Here is a 16,448-nt window from a genome sequence, read left to right as displayed (position 1 = left end):
ATTCACTTTTTCAGGAAATATGCGACTTGTTCCGAAATCGGATTGTGGACCAGTCAGAAAGGTACAGTACATGTGCATTATGCGGAGGACTTTATACACGTTTTTTGTTCTGAATATCTTCACCTGAACTATTACATGTGTTTGTCTCTCTTTGTAGGTGGAAATATCGGCGAAGTGGCTATCTCTTGGATGATATCTGGAGGGAGTGCTACTAGCGGGTTGGATTACTCTGCCAGCGGTGGAACCCTGACTTTCACCTCTGGTCAAACCAGACAAGGTAAAGAATACTGCTTCACAGTCAAACCTGTCTATTGAGGCCATCGAAGGGAAACAGAATAAAAGTGCCCACTCTAGAAAGGTAGCCATTGTAGACAGGCACATTCCTCTCAAATAAGAGACAATTTTGCTGACTAATAAAGGCAGGTTTTCACTATACACATAGACAGGTGGCCACTTAGATCAGTTTGACTGTATTTCTATAGGTGTTCAAGGCTGGTGTTGGTGAGTTAAGGCTGATTTTGGTGTTAGAGGGTAGTGTCAATGCCTATTCCACTTGAGAGGCATGTGTTGGTGTCGTAGGATAGTTTGGGTGTCATGCAGGATTTCAGTATTGGTGTGAATGCGTGTTGTTGTGTGTCAGCAATTCAATTGGAGGGATTTCAAGTTTGGTACTGAGGTCTGGTTTTAGTGTTGAAGGGGAGTGTTGTTATTGTGGGTGTTCCACTACGTACGTGGATAATACCTGTTTTGAAATTGAGGCTGGTGTTTGTGTCAAAGGGTAGGGTTGGTGTATTCGAATACCAACACCATGTGGGTGATATACTGTAGAGTTTATTGTCAAAGGCTAGTGATAAAGTTGGGGTAACACCCAATATGAGCCACAACACCAAACTTAAGAGTTTTCAGACTTCAATACATATTTCAAGCAAAGTGCCCATTCCAATGTCATTAAGTTAAACAGTTTGCTACTCTTTTTGTTTACAAAGGAGCAGTGTGGAAATTTTTTAGAAGATGAATTGTGGTGTGGACTTATTTCAATTAATTGTGGCTCTTTATAAGATTGGGCTTCAGCTTTTCTTGATCAGATATGTATAATCGTGTGCATTTTGTTCCTCTCCCATGAAGTCATAAACGTTGGTATCCGTGATGATGAAATACCTGAGATCGACGAGTTCTTCACTGCCCAACTTTACAACCCTGGAGGGGGCAGTGTTCTTGGACCCGACAGCAATGTCACCATCGTCATCCTCGCTAACGACTTTGTAGCCGGCATCCTTCGCTTCTCAACTCTCTCCTATATCATCTCTGAAGGTAAGTCACATGGTGGGCTGTAAGGCTAGTGCAACGAAGAGATATTCAGGTTACCTGATGTCTTGAACACTTAGGATGGTATTCTAGTAACCTGGATTAACTTAGACCACACTTTTATGGAGTGCCAGCTATCAGCTCATTCACCAATTAAAAAAAAATATTCTTATCCTGCTGTAGAAGAGTTATAAAATGGGAAGAATAGGAAAATACAAAAATATTATGAATTTTAATGTATCAATTCAACATTATCATTGCCACAAATATTGAAGAAATATTACAAAGCCCAGCATTCCATAGAAGTGTGGTTTTATATGTATATGCTAGATTAGACTTGGGTTAAACCTATTTTTTATTATCAGAACACTGCCCTCAAATTTTAATAAATGTACCGAATATGTGGTACAATTCTGTTAGATCAATAACTGGTTTATGAAGCTTTTTAAATTTATGGATCTTTTTTCTCCAGGAAATCAGTATTCTTTTAATATGGATTCAAGCAAAATGCATGAAACCAGTCTGCATACATTGTCTGCTGGAAGTGTTTGATTTATTGGTAAATAACCCCAATGCATTGCTTTACTGAAAGATATTTACAACGCTGCATATGTAGTTACTCATGTAATTCCAGACTGACATCCCTGATTTGGTATTCTTAAATAATCTTGATTTTCATTGTGTGATAGGTGAGACGTTCAACGTCACCGTGGAGCGTTCTACCCCTGGCATGGGTGTGGTGACCGTTGACTGGTCTATCGAGAGCCCTCAATCTCTGGATCCAGATCTCTCCTTCAGACAAACCAACGGCCAGATTATATTCCAAGAGGTACATGTAAAATCAGTTTTGTTGTACAGTGAAACCTGCTATAAAGATATGGAGACCGTGCCTTTTGATCTATTGCTCCACGCCTCTGGAGCTCTTTCCCTTCTTCACTCCGTGAAATTGACAGCATAGAACTCTTCAAATCTTCTCTCAAAACTCATTTCAGCAGATGTGTAATAATTAGCTTAATTGGATGAGCATGTGCCTATGAATGTTTTTAACAGAAATATAACACAATATAAATGCTGTGGTTCATCTTATAAAGGGAATGATATATTATTTTGGGTTCCTGTACAACATAGGACAAATTAAATTGTATTAATAGCAAGCCTTTGCTTTGGATTCAAGGCCAAAGTGGCTTCAAATCACAGCCAATTGTACTTGCACCAAGGCAATTTTGAATTGAATTCATGTTTATAACTATGAATAGTAATAGAATTTTCACCCAATTTTCAAATAATGTATGTATTGTTAATTTAGGCAGTATTCTTGCACATTTGTTATAAAAAGTGCTCATCAATCTTCAATGTTGAATCATCAGTATTCATCATTATTGTCGTAAGATATGAGGTGTTCTAATGGTGACACGACATTTGCTCCGATCATAACATCGGACGGCATGGGGATAGAGTTAGGATTATAATAGAGTTTTTGGATCGGGACAATGTAAAGATGAGGATGAGGGTTTATTCAGTTTTGGAGGTTAGGTATTATGCTTGGCTTAACGTGCAGATTTTCCATCGGAGCAAATGTCATGGAATCGTTCTAATTGTAAGGCTTTATCCTATCCGCAGGGAGAACTGATGAAGGAAGTTACACTAGAGTCGCTTCCTGATGAGACACCGGAAACCAACGAGAATTTCCAGATCATCCTCACCAACGTACAGACCACAGGTACGTTTCTAATACCCATATTCTGGAGTACGAATTAACTTGGGTATGTCTGTGCTAAAATTATGGGAAGCCACAAAAATTGCATTGACATTCTATCAGGCCTGCCAACCATGGGTGGAAATTTCTCCCCAAAGATAGGGGGATCCATGATATTCCTCTGGAAAATTTGACAAACAAACAAAAAGATTATCAATCACTTTCCATTTTGAATGATATCATAAAAGACCACGAATAGTAGGGGGACATTTGATATGTGTCCCCCCTTTCTTTCAAAATGGTAGGGAGGACGTGTCCCCCCCCCCGGGATTTCTGCCCATGCTGCCATCTACTCCTTTTTTTTCCAGGATTTACCCCATTTTAAAGATTCTTTATCAACCAGAAAGAGGCTCACTTTGTTTTATTTTATTAATATAAAAAAAATGTAAATAAGCCGTATTTGTACAAATGTGTATTTGTATTGTGGGGTATGGGCATGTGTATGGATGTAAGAGTAATTTAGGTTTATGAGATGTCATTGTGTACTTTGAAACTTTATTTTTTCAGGTGTATCGCCGACCGGAGCAGCGTCGATCGACCCCCAGGGGGCCAGCGCTTCCATCAACATCGGGGCCAGTGATGAGCCTCATGGGGTGTTCAGCTTCGCCCAGGGGTCCCTTCAGGTGGCCACGCCCGAAGGAGATCGCTTGGTGCAGCTCTTTGTGGAGAGGAAGTATGGAGCCATTGGTAAGTTATGAAAGGGATCATTCAGCAGTGAAAAAAACACATGTTGGCTGAAGGGGATTTCCAGTAATGAGCTATTGCAAAATAGCCTCCATTTGGTTCAATATACAAGGTCATTTTGAGTGAACAGAAGTAGAAAACCCTGATCAAATACATGTATTGATCAGTGTTACCATTTTAATTACATTAATTTTGCGCTTCTCTTTTAGTCAATTTCATTTTGTATAGTATGGTTAATATACATCAGCTTCATGAAGTCAAGTTTAAAGGTGAATTGTCTCTTTTATTATGAAGTGATATTGTTTTGAGAAGGATATACATGTACATACATGGCTATGCAGGTTTGAAAAATGCTGTTTTTTCGTGTGATTTGATAATTGTAGAGCATGTTTTGTTGTTTCTTTATTTTCAGAAGGTGATATTGTTTTTCTTCTGCAGCTCTTTGATAGCACTGCTACATGTATATGACCAACTTTTTAATATCCCTAAATCATCATCATTAACATGATTTTAATTGAAAATACTGCAAATCACACAGTCACAATTAACATGTCTGTACCCTACTAAATCTCCAGGTCAAGTACGCGTGTCATACACTATATCCCAAGGATCCTTAGACCCTACCAAGCCGGCCAATGAGAGGGCTCTGAACGGGTCCGACTTTGTGGGCGGGGCCGGATTCGTGGACTTTTCCGACGGGTCGTCTTCCGAGTCCATCTCCATCCTGATCAATGAAGACGACATTCCCGAACTTGATGAGGTATTCCTCGTCACGTTGAACAGCGTGGAACTACTGGGAAGTGTGGATGTGGATACACCCCCTAAACTGGGTAAGAAATAAGTGTAAACCTGAATAGCTCCTCCATTCAATCTCTATTCTTGCTTTAAACGATCTTTCCTTTACTTTCCTCTTTTTTTTGTTTCTTTTTCATTGTTCTGGAGGATGCCTTATATTCATTATTTCCCTTTTTTTAAATCCTAGCTCTCCCATTCATATTTTCTAAACAAAATCCTTCCTGATCGTAATTGTTTACCATTGGCAAATCATGGTCTCATTTCTTCTTTTTATATAGCCTTTTTCCCCCAGCTCTCACTCTCTTTCACATGTTTTTAGTACGATCCTTGCTCATTGTTATCATTCGACATCAGCATATCAATGTCTCATTCCTTCTTTTTATATATATTTTTTGTCCATGTACAGACACAGTTGACCTTGTGTCAGAGGTCACCATATCAGCCAATGACGGCACCCAAGGGGTCATCAGGTTCGACACCATGGTAACCAAGTAAGTAGAGATCCTCAGCATTCAATCTGTTATCCCACACTTTAGTAATGCAAACATGTTTGTAAAAGGTTCAATAGTATGTGTGAAACATGCATGTATGATTGACAACCTTGGGCCCATTTCATAAAACTAGTGATGATAACAAATTTGCAATTACAGTTAAAAGCTACTGAAATTGTTGGATCTGATTAGCTGATAGTAAACTGTCTTGTTATAGAAATTAGGCAATGGTTATTGTGGACCCTGTTGTTCTGAGAATTAACGTTCATTGAAATGTGCATCCATCAGAACTAGATACCACTTTTCTAACATTTTCCATAAAAAAGCGGTTATTAAGATTATGATTTTTTTTTCTTAGTGTTGCAGTTGTCAAGAATGCCACCAATATGACATTTTAGTTTAATATTTGTGTTAATTTGGTGTTAAATGTTTCTAAAAAATCATTCATGTGGAAATGAGTACAGAGAAAGTATTTTCAGTTTTAACCTTCTTTGCATTCCTTACAGTATTGATGTATCGGAGGATGTGGGGTCGGTAGACGTGACCGTACTGAGAGACCAAGGAACCTACGGAGAGGTCTCTATCTTCATCTACAGTCAACCTGTCACTGCAAGGAAAGGAGACGACTACCAGTTTGACGATCAGGTAACTTGTCTTTATAGGGGCTCGGGTAAATTCACCCCTGAAATTCCTTTAGTGTCTAATAAAAACTTTAATACTATGTGGCAACATTAGGCTGGTGAACTCAGAAAGTAACCTGGGGGCCGTTTCATGAAGCTATTCCTAAGTCAAGAGCGACTCAAAGAACCTTTCTTACACACTAAACCATCACCAGTTAACCTTTTGTGTGTATACCCTTTACCACAAGAAGGGATCACCAGTCATTCTTAAAGTCGCTCTTAACTTACAAACAGCTTTATGAAACACCCTCCAGGAAAAACAAGAAATCCGTGATTTACATGTATGGTACACCGTGTATTCTGTCAGGTCCTGAAATGGACCAACCAAACTTGATGTGCATGTGAGAAAGAAGAAAATTCATGTATATAGGCCTACATGTACATGTATCTGGAGATATGTTAAAGTCCTAAAAGAGTCTCCTCGGTCCCGTGACACAAAGGTTAGCGTTCAATCGTATGCTTGTTGTTCTCAATTTAATTGTACATTGTAGTCAATGCAATCAATTGAAAAAATATGCGCTATGGTGATTGCTAAGCTTTGTGTAGCGGACCTCTGGAAGACCATGTCATGACAGTTTTCAGCACTGACAAGTTTTCATGCTTTTTGGCAGGTAATCATGCATGTAGTTTAACTCAGACACCTGTGCTTCTTAGCTTATAAAAAACCAATCATATTTGATAGTCAGATTTAACAGGTTGTCAGACAGCAATTATGGATGAAATACATGTACCTTGCACCTACATGTAGGTAAAGTAATTTTTATAGGTTCTCTTGCATCAAAGAAAAACTCTGGCATTTTTTCTTTCGGGGGGGGGGGGGGGGCAGAGTTTTTCACTGTGCTCTTGGCAATGGCATAATTTTGTATTTGCCAGCGTGTTTGTTTCTTTGCCAGAGTTTTACCTGGCGAAAGTTTTATGCAATCGGCCCATTTATTTCACGTATTCCCATGAAAGGATATTCTCTCCTCTCTCACACAATGCTATTCCTCTACATTATTTGCACCACCACACAACTTTCAACATGATGATGTTGATTGATTCTTACATCGCGCCGATGTCCGCTCATGGCTCATCAGTCATTATATCTCGTATTTATGGTTATCTGACACATTTTGACATTTTTTTGTCTGTCCAGGTGCTTTTGTTTGGGGATGGTGAGAGTACCAAGACTGTTACCTTGAGCATTGTCAATGATGCCATCGCAGAGGATGGCGAAACCTTGGAACTCTTTCTCAACAATCCTACCGGTGGTCTGGATCTTGGAGAACCTGTCAGAGGTAATAAGATGAAATTTAGAAGATTTCTAACCTATTCACTTGGTCTAGGTTCTGTGTTTGTCAGTCCAAATTGTTTCACATTATAAAGTCACAAAATGTGGACTTATTTTGTTTTCTATCCAGAAAGGGGTATGAAATAATTTGTCTATTGATATATTAAAGGAACAGTAAAAGCCATTTTTAATTTCGTAAGAAAATCCCTGTGATATGTAGGAAAAGCTTCTCGCATATGACGTCACAAGTCAAATAATTGAAATTCTAATAACTTTTTCATTCTTTGATGGATTTTTCCCGAACCTTTGGCAATATTTTTCATTACTTTTCTGCTTTTTTTAATGAAAAGGTTCCCCTTCAAAAACCTAGTAGCTATTTTATAAAAGCTGTTTGTAAGCGACTTTATTTCTCAAGTGTTACATCAACACCAATGAAAATGCGGTGTACAGTCATTTGTAACATGCGAAAACACGCACTTGGTTTTATTGATGCCTAACACCTGCCTTTTTCTTGTCTCTCTTCAGTGTTGGTGACAATCGAAGCCAACGACGATGCCTTTGGGATCGTCTACTTTGTGGGTGATCAGACCATCGCCATCGATGAGCCGACGCCTGCCTCCACGGCGAATAGCGTGGCTCGTTTTGCCGTCCTGAGAGACAGGGGCACCTTTGGCCAGATTGATGTTCCATTTGAAGTGATCGGTGGGGATGGTGACCTTTCACCTACGACTGGCTTCGTTACCTTTGGCCCCGGGGCTCAGGCTGCAGTAAGTTATGGAAATATTGAGCTGGTACATTGCAACAGGGCCCCGTTTTACGAAGAGATGCGTTTGATCTGATCAATGGCAATTATGGAAAGCCAGCAACATCAACATCTAAAATGGATGTTTGTTAAAAATATTTTCAAGAATGATGTGCTGATCTTTTTCTTGAAAATTCAGTGTGCTTGTCTTTGTATACAAAGGACAATTTGCAAATGGTTCTTTAAAAAAATGACATCAGTGTATTTCCATACAGTTGAGGTCGATCAGATCAATCGCATATCTTTGTTAGACAGGGGCCTAGTGTCTGCTTTGACCTTTACGCAGTATGTATTCAGGGGGGTGTTTCACAAAGATTTAAGTATGACTTAGAGTCGCACTTAAATGTCTGGTTGCGCACAGTATAAAAGGCATGACAGCATTGGTCATATCATGCCAAGAGGACGCGCACTACTGCGTATTGATCAATAAGATCGCGCGTTGCATGTCATGTACGCGTCGACATTTAAGTGCGACCTAAGTCATACTTAAATCTTTGTGAAACACCCCCCAGATTGTACTCAACTCAATAAAAACTATTACAGCGCTGCTGTACATATCAATCTGCAAATTTATTCTTTAAATCTTGTATCATAGTTAACCTTTTTTTTCCAGTAAAAGTATTCTCCAAATGTGAGGAATTTATTCTCCCCTTTTTGAGATACATGTACGTTTGAGTTTGTAATGATACATGCGATTAAAACAAGAAAACTATTTTACATGTACATGGATTAATGTATAGTCATTTACTTGTTTTGCCTGATTTGTTTTTTTTAACAGGTTCTTCAAATTGCTGCTGTGGTGGACAACATCCCAGAGCTGGATGAGGAGTTCCAAGTTTTCCTCCGCGAGCCAACAGGGGGCGCTAAGCTTGGGAGTACAACCAATGTTACCATCATCATCCGGGAAAATGATGCTCCGTATGGCTCTATGCAGATCTTCCCCTATGGTTCAAGGTAGGCGATATATACATTTTAAAGCAGCAACAAACTAGCAGCTGTAATGGCACCATCTTAGGTCTTCAACTAATCAGCTTAAGAGTCATACTGTAGTGGTTCTTACTTGCCTCTCTGGACCCAGGTGCTAACCGGGTACCCGGTAGGATATGAAAGTCATTGTAGCTTGTCCAGTACTGTGTGCGCCTCACCGGCGACTGACTGGAATACTCCCCAGGGAGTGCAGGTTGTGCAAAAATTGTGTGCGGAAATGGCTTATTGAATCTGATGACCAGGATAATAAATCTGTAAAGCGCGTAGACACGATGTTCCGACGTATGGAGCGCCATTGAAAAGCGGATTATTATTATAACAACTCACGTTTGTGCATTGTTGCATAAAAAGTACCATTGCGGTGACTTTGACATGCAATGGTAAATGTAGCTTGCCTGGAATCCTTGATTTTGATTGGCTGTTGATCAGCATTACCATGGTAGTTACCATGATACCTTTATGCAACAGGGCCCAGGCCAGCAGCATAATGTGCTGTGTAGTCTTATAATATAGGCCCACTTGAATAATAACATACTAATACACTGTTGGTTACATTTATACTACACTAATCATTATACCAAGTAGTATAACAATTACTTTCTTTTCAAAGACATTTTAGTTTAGTTTCTCTGTATAAATAAAGTTATAGGCTTATTCATTCTCTGTATTATTGATGGTTATCTCAAAATTTTATTTTTAAGACTCCTTTCATCTTATCCTCTCTCTCTTTATTTTAATTTCCACCCATCCTACACTCCTCGACAGTTCATCTTCGGTTGAGGTGGAAGAGTCTTCGGGTACAGTATATTTCACCGTGGCCCGGGGAGGAGGCGACATAAGCACCGTCACCGTGGACGTGTCAACTCAACCCGGTACAGCCATTGCAGCTGGTCAGTATCAACCCTCCAAGGGGGTGTGGAAAAAAAACATATGCAATCAATTGTAAATTTACAAGTGACACAATCAATTTCAAATGAAGCAAATTGATTTATACATTATCCTGCAAGAGGTAGACCATCAATCAATTGCAAATTTTTCAACGATTGATTGCAATGTACAAGAAATTGTAAAAATCAAAGCTTATGATTAATTGCTACTAGTAATGTATGACCCTGCTTGTAAAGCCGGTTTTTCTTGTCTCGATTGGGTTCCCATTACAGGCAGGTTCAACTGTGTTAAAACATGCATATCTATTACAGAAACCTGTTAAAAAGACCACATTTCTTGTCTCAATTGGATGGACTTTATAGACAGGTCTAGCTGTAGTCTTCCACATAGAAATTTATGTACATGTTTTACAGAAACTTGTTCTTTAAAACCACATTTCCTGTCTCACTTGGATGGGATATATATAGGTATGACTGTGGTATTCTACATATTCTACCTTAAATTATCACAGAGGTTTAACATTCCATTAGGAAACATGTTCATAAAGACCAACTGTATCACTTGGATGGCCCTTATAAACAGACTTGAAAAGAAAATTCAGCGTATGATTTCTTTCTTGCTAGATGGTGACATCCCTGTCTTGGCCAACACCCAGAACATCACTGGCGTGGGTGTCCGGTCATGGCTTCCCTTCACGTCCAATGGGGAGTCCTTCCTACTCCTCCTCAGCGATTCCAGGACCGATCCACTCACCACGGGGGTGAACAGCGATGGTTCGGAGGGACCACCCGACAGTAGCGATGTGATGGGATCCATGCTGTTCAGATGGCAGGGCGTCTTTGTGCCTGTACAGGTGAGAGCATCTGAACTGTCAGTAGAAATTTTGATGTTGATAGTTTGAATACAAAATGTTTGCACTCTCAAAATAAGACCTGTGTCATCAATATGAAAGTGAATAGCTTCTGCAGCATTCTGAATTTGGAGAGAGGAATTTGAGTTTTGATATTTTTCAATTCAATTCAATTAATTTCTTTATTTATTCGAATTAAAAAAACATATTTGTTTAAAAAAATGTACAATTAGAAGTGGATAAAATGATACAAAAATGGTGTCATATTATAAATAAACAAAACATAGCCTTGATTAAATATTATTATTGAATGTTAGAGAACTTGAGAAAAAGGATATTAATATTTTTACATGTAATTATATTTAGATGTTTGACAAAGGAAGGAAGTAGATATTATTGTGACCTTTGACCTTTAATTTTGACAGACATTGGAGACCGATGGGGCTGTCAGGGCTGCATCTACGGTAGTCGGAAGTGACACAACTCTCATTGCCATTGCTAACATGGGAGCTAGTGGACGTCGTCAGACCTCATCGCGTATCTACAGACTCAATGCTAATGGGTCGTTGACTGTGGTAAGTATGACAGCCAGGCCAAGCCTTGTTGATTGATGACTGTTGACAAGAAGGGTCTGTGATGAGCCATTTCTTGGCTGAACAGCTAGAGCATGTTTGCAGATGTAGGACACAAAGGAATAACAATAATATTCCCACTTTACTTTGACAAATAATAATAAGTCATAATCATAAAGAGGAGAGAGAGAGAATGAAAAAAAAATTATTGTATTTCCTCACATTATTTTTTTATTCCTTTTCAGATTCAAGACATCTCAACTGTTGGCGCGTCTGATGTGGAGTTCTTCAATCTCGGATCAGACACCTACCTTGCAATATCCCAGCTCAGGAGCAACAACGGACAGACCCTTTCCAACTCTGTCATCTATCTCTGGAACGGTGTCAGTTTTACCCAGAGTTCCCTGTTCAGCTCCAACGGGGCCTCTGCCGTAGATTCCTTCTCAATCAACGGCAACCAGTACTTGGCTGTGGCAAATTATTACGACTCTTCGCTGGCCTCGTATGAAATCATGTGAGTGTGACATGTTGATATATTAATGCTTTTTACCTGACTTTGTACAATTGCTTTTTTTTGGTAGTTGCATCTTTGATTAAGTGTTTCAAAATTGTGGCTTCAAGACCTGTTATGGCTCCATTGCCCTAGCATTGTACCCAATTTGGAGAATTAAGACATAGTTTCTTCAGCTTTTGATGGAAAGTGGATTTTTATTTGCTTACCCAAAATTCTGGAAAGAAAAGGACAAATGCATGAGCTAGAACTAGCTATATTCTCTCTCTGGGTGTATAAGTGCAATTTGTCATTTATATTAACACCATCAGTAACTTTTAACACTGAACTTGAAATCATTTATTGTCTATTTCTGTGTCCTAATAGAAGTGTGGTGTATGAGTGGCAATGGGTGTCATGACTGGTGTTTCTGTCTCTACATGTACATGTATATCCTCTACGAAGTGTTGTGTGTTAGTCGCATTTGGTGTTCATGTTACCTCAGATGCCAACACCATCTTTTAACAACAAATGTTTAAGTAAAGCTCTTTACACCATCATTAACTTTTAACACCAAACTTGAAATCATCAATTGAATCATTGTCTATTTCTGTGTCCTTATAGACATGTGGTGTATGAGTGGCAATGGGTGTTGTGACTGGTGTTTATGTGACCCCAACACCAACACCAGCTTTTAACACAGAGTTTGATATTACCTCTGGGATCACATCTGTCTATGTATCCTTGTGGAAGTGTTGTGTGTTAGTGGCATTGGGTGTTGTATCTGTTGTATCAACACCAGCCTTTAACACTGAATTTACAATTACATGTAACCCTTTTGATCAATTTATGTCTCTATAATCCTTGTAGGAGTGTGGTGTATGAATGGCAAGGTGGTAACTTAGTCCAAGTCCAGCAGATCTCAACCCAGGGTGCTACTGATATCCAAGCATTCACGGTAGGATCCAATGCCTACCTAGCCGTAGCTAATAGCAGGAATGATGGTAAGTCATGTTTGGAAGCTGTCTTTGAAGATATCCCAGTTTTATCCACTTTTCTCTTATTTAAAGTTGAGAACCCAGTCATTTAAAAAAAAAAAGATAAGAGTAAGATTCCTTGTCAGTTTGCCAATCTCCAATCCTCACAAACCACCAGAGACAGTCATCCTTTGCTGAAGTAGTGACTTTAAATCTGAATTTGAACAGCTTAGGTTGCTTGAAAGCAACCTTGAAACTGGAAACACTACCTTTGTAAAGTACAGTATATAGTGGAGAAGAATCTAAAAGATGGTGTTTTCTCCAATTTTTACAGAGTTACATGTAAGAATAGCACACTTTCGTAATTTTGATTGAGATTGGTCCTAAACTTAAAATGAGCAAAGAGTGACTATCAAAAGTCAAACTACAATGTTAGAATTCAATGTGCAGTACATTTTTTCTTGCATATAAGGGAAACATGCAATGTTTTCATTTTGGTTTGGTAGATGGATTTTGCTTGACAAACGGCTAAAAAATCACAAAGAGTAGTTAATAATAAATATTTTGGCCTTGAAGTGTCAACAGAGTATTGAAATGAGTAAAATCAAATTATGAATATGTAATGAAATAATACCCTGTCACCTCATCATTGATTTCAACAAACCTCTTTCCCTCTTTCTAGTTGGCAACACAGAAATCGATTCAGTATGGCGAAAACGCATCTACCAGTGGAGTTCATTGACCTCTCAGTTTGTCCTACACCAGTCCATCCCCACCCAGGGGATCCAGTCTCTCAGGGTATTCATCACCCAACCTGACGACGTCACTCACCTGGCCCTTGCAAACGCGGATGGCCCATCCTCTGTCTATACCTGGAACACCTTCAACTCCAGGTTTGACCTCCTGGTGACCTCTGACCCGGCCTTTGACCTTGTCCCCCTAGAGGTTGAAGGTAGCACGGTGCCCATCCTTGCCTCGGCCAACTACGGTGAGGGTGCTTTGGCTGAGATGTCTTCCATCTTGCAGCTGACCGGTGTAGCGGAAGACTCGGATTACGTTCCTTGGTAAGATTATGAGATTATCTGTTCATCTTTCAAATAGTGTGCATTATTCAGCCTATAGTGGATTGAATCAGAGAAATTTTTTTATGATTTATCATTGTTGAAATGTAAGAGTGGAAAGAATTAGAATTAATTTCAAAGTCGTTTATGTAACTCCTAGATTTGGTTTCATTTGCGACCATGAATCAAATCTTGGTCCTCTGATAATGCAAACAATGAATTCCTTTTTCCCTTGATGATCTTGTTCTACAGGTCAACCCGACTGACCTTCACACCCTCGGACACAGAACTCACCTTTGGCGTTTCTCTCCTTGACGACATCCTCCCGGAGGACGACCAGACCTTCAGCGTCTACCTCTCCAGTCCAACCAACGGAGCCCAGCTGGGCTCTCAGAGCCTGGTCACCGTCGTGATCACCTCAAACGACGACGCTCACGGAATTGTGGGATTTGCGGCAGAGTCCCTGTCGGTTCAGGTGGAGGAGAGGGCCACGGACACGCCGGCGGTGCTGACCGTGGAGAGGCTTGGGGGTACTGCTGGGATGGTGGTGGTGGAGTGGGAGGCGTTTGGACAGCTTGCTGCTACGGATGCCAGGCCACTTGTTGGCCAGGTAATGCACCTATACAGTGCTTAATATTCTAAGTGCTAACAAGTGTTTGTCATTTCGCAGATGGTGTTTGCATTGACTATATCCATTCAGTGATGGTGCTATTACTTAAAGCTGGTTGCACCGGAATCAGTAGACTAGCTTAGCCAGGGTAATATAGGAGCGCCTTGAGCACCAAGCATGGTGGATACGTACGCTATACATATCCTATATTATTATTACTTTGATTCGCATAAATTCATTTGTTTGTTTATTTGCAGTTATAGTCGAGATTTGATACAAATTTTATTGTCAAATAAAGGGGCTCTGCATTTAAGAGGACAGAACTATTATTGTTATGTTACACTACGTATCTGATTTTGTAAGGTTAATGAATGTGATGACATGCAGAAAATCATTACAAAAGAGTATGTCATTTATGTCTTGCCTGAGTAGCAGAAGTGAGTTGTTAAATTCCAAAAGTGCAATTTACCTTTTTATGCTGTTAAGTAAATATAACATTGAGCCATTCCTGTGTTCCTATTAATCCATGTCCCAGATTGAGTTCCAGGACGGCGTCGCCACCGCTCCTCTGGTCATCACCGTCCTCGCGGATGACATCCCGGAACTCGACGAGACCAGCACCATCCGCCTCACCCGGGTCGTCAACCCGGGAACGACCCGTCCTGGCCGTGGGGCCACCATCAGTCCGTCGACCGGTTCCGCCGAGCTTCGGGTGTTGGCCAACGACTCCCCTCATGGGGTGTTTGCCTGGAACCTGGAGTCACTCTACACTGCTGTGGATGAACCGGAAGGGTCGCAGGGGTCGAGGAGTGTCACGCTGTATCTGACCAGGGAGCAGGGCTTTACGGGCGTGGTCAATGTGTATTACAGGTTAGTGATGATATGATAAGCATCTAGCCTTGGACAGCACCCCTGAGGGCAACTCCTTCTAGGTGGGTGTTTCATAAAGCTGTTCGTAAGTTAAGAGCGACTTTAAGAACGACCGGTGATCCTTTCTTGTGGTAAATGGTATATTCATTGGCGATGGTTTAGCGCGTAAGAAAGGTTTACCAGTCGTTCTTAAATTCGCTCTTATCTTACGAACAGCTTTATGAAACGGCCCCCAGAGGTCCATTTCCTTTGACGGCAGATTGCCATCACGACTGTGCTGTGAGTCAATGGTTGAAGTTGTGTTCCTGGATCTGGAGGAATTGTGTTAGTACATTGTTGAAACCTTCTCAAGAGACATTCATTACTAGAAGTCTGAATGCCTGTGCTGTTGTGGTCATTGACCAGATCAAGAAAGCCATGAAATCCCATATATTCTGCTAAAAGCACAATGGATTGCATGGACTAAGTTGACCATTCTGAAGTGTTGAATTACGGTTTTAGTGGCCCATACATGGAGTAGTGCGTGTGCAGCGCTTTGTAACCGAAAGTAAAAGGCACTATATTAAATGACTGCTGGATTGGATTTCTGGATGACTCTACAAGTATATTTCACAAAACCTGGACATTTTCATTACTTATTTGATCCTCTCAAAACGTTTTACTACATTCCTTGTGAACGCTTCAAATACTAATTCAACAAGTAATTTGAAGAGTGCACTTCCCCTTTGTTTCCTAAATCAAACGAGGATTTGGAATGTATCTTGAATATGTTTTAAATCATTTTCATAGGGATTAATTGTAAGGAGTAAGAGAACAATACATGAATAAAAAACTGATGCAGTCAAAACTTTGTTAGTGGCCACCTGTCTGTAGCATCAACCTGTCTATAGTGACCACTAAAACCGATTCCCATGGAGGCAGATTGTGTGTATAAGAACCTGTCTATAGCAGCCACCTGCCTATAGTGACCCCTAAAACAGATTCCCATGGAGGCAGATTGTGTGTATAAGAACCTGTCTATCGCAGCCACCTGTCTATGAAGGCTTCATTTCATGTTTTCTTCGGGTGATCACTACATGTATAGACAGGTATCACTGTTATTCCACACACAATGAAATTCAAGCTACACTGTACCATAATGTTATAAATGGCAAGTAAATGTATGTCATTTAATTTATTTTGTGATTTCTTTGATTTCTTCTAGCACTTCTGAAGCTGCAGGCCTACCCGACATCCAGAGAGCCGAGAGTGGAAGTGATTTTGCTTTGCGACAAAACTTTGTCACCTTTGAAGATGGTGTCGATGTTGCCTCCGTGACTGTCAATGTTTTGCCTGTAAGTGATAAAACTTCTATGACATT

The 16,448-nt window shown here is 40.1% G+C and overlaps 1 protein-coding gene across 1 annotated transcript in view; it reads left to right on the top strand.

Moving 5' to 3' along the window:
• Positions 1–16,448, top strand: part of LOC121415102 (adhesion G-protein coupled receptor V1-like) — a 109,675-nt gene that overhangs the window by 51,582 nt on the left and 41,645 nt on the right. Inside the window, exons 36-55 of the mRNA XM_041608198.1 lie at positions 158–277; positions 1,126–1,311; positions 1,995–2,134; positions 2,926–3,025; positions 3,569–3,748; positions 4,321–4,575; positions 4,947–5,031; positions 5,538–5,676; positions 6,847–6,988; positions 7,507–7,748; positions 8,562–8,737; positions 9,536–9,660; positions 10,282–10,511; positions 10,934–11,083; positions 11,326–11,594; positions 12,441–12,574; positions 13,230–13,611; positions 13,861–14,218; positions 14,754–15,088; positions 16,293–16,422. Of these exons, the coding sequence (XP_041464132.1) occupies positions 158–277; positions 1,126–1,311; positions 1,995–2,134; positions 2,926–3,025; positions 3,569–3,748; positions 4,321–4,575; positions 4,947–5,031; positions 5,538–5,676; positions 6,847–6,988; positions 7,507–7,748; positions 8,562–8,737; positions 9,536–9,660; positions 10,282–10,511; positions 10,934–11,083; positions 11,326–11,594; positions 12,441–12,574; positions 13,230–13,611; positions 13,861–14,218; positions 14,754–15,088; positions 16,293–16,422 (3,878 nt within the window). The remainder of the gene's footprint in view (positions 1–157; positions 278–1,125; positions 1,312–1,994; positions 2,135–2,925; positions 3,026–3,568; positions 3,749–4,320; positions 4,576–4,946; positions 5,032–5,537; positions 5,677–6,846; positions 6,989–7,506; positions 7,749–8,561; positions 8,738–9,535; positions 9,661–10,281; positions 10,512–10,933; positions 11,084–11,325; positions 11,595–12,440; positions 12,575–13,229; positions 13,612–13,860; positions 14,219–14,753; positions 15,089–16,292; positions 16,423–16,448) is intronic.

The sequence above is a fragment of the Lytechinus variegatus genome, chromosome 5 (assembly GCF_018143015.1).
Source record: "Lytechinus variegatus isolate NC3 chromosome 5, Lvar_3.0, whole genome shotgun sequence".
Taxonomy (NCBI): Eukaryota; Metazoa; Echinodermata; class Echinoidea; order Temnopleuroida; family Toxopneustidae; genus Lytechinus; species Lytechinus variegatus.
The sequence above is the reverse complement of the archived record's forward strand: the minus strand, read 5'-3'. Positions and strand labels throughout refer to the sequence as shown.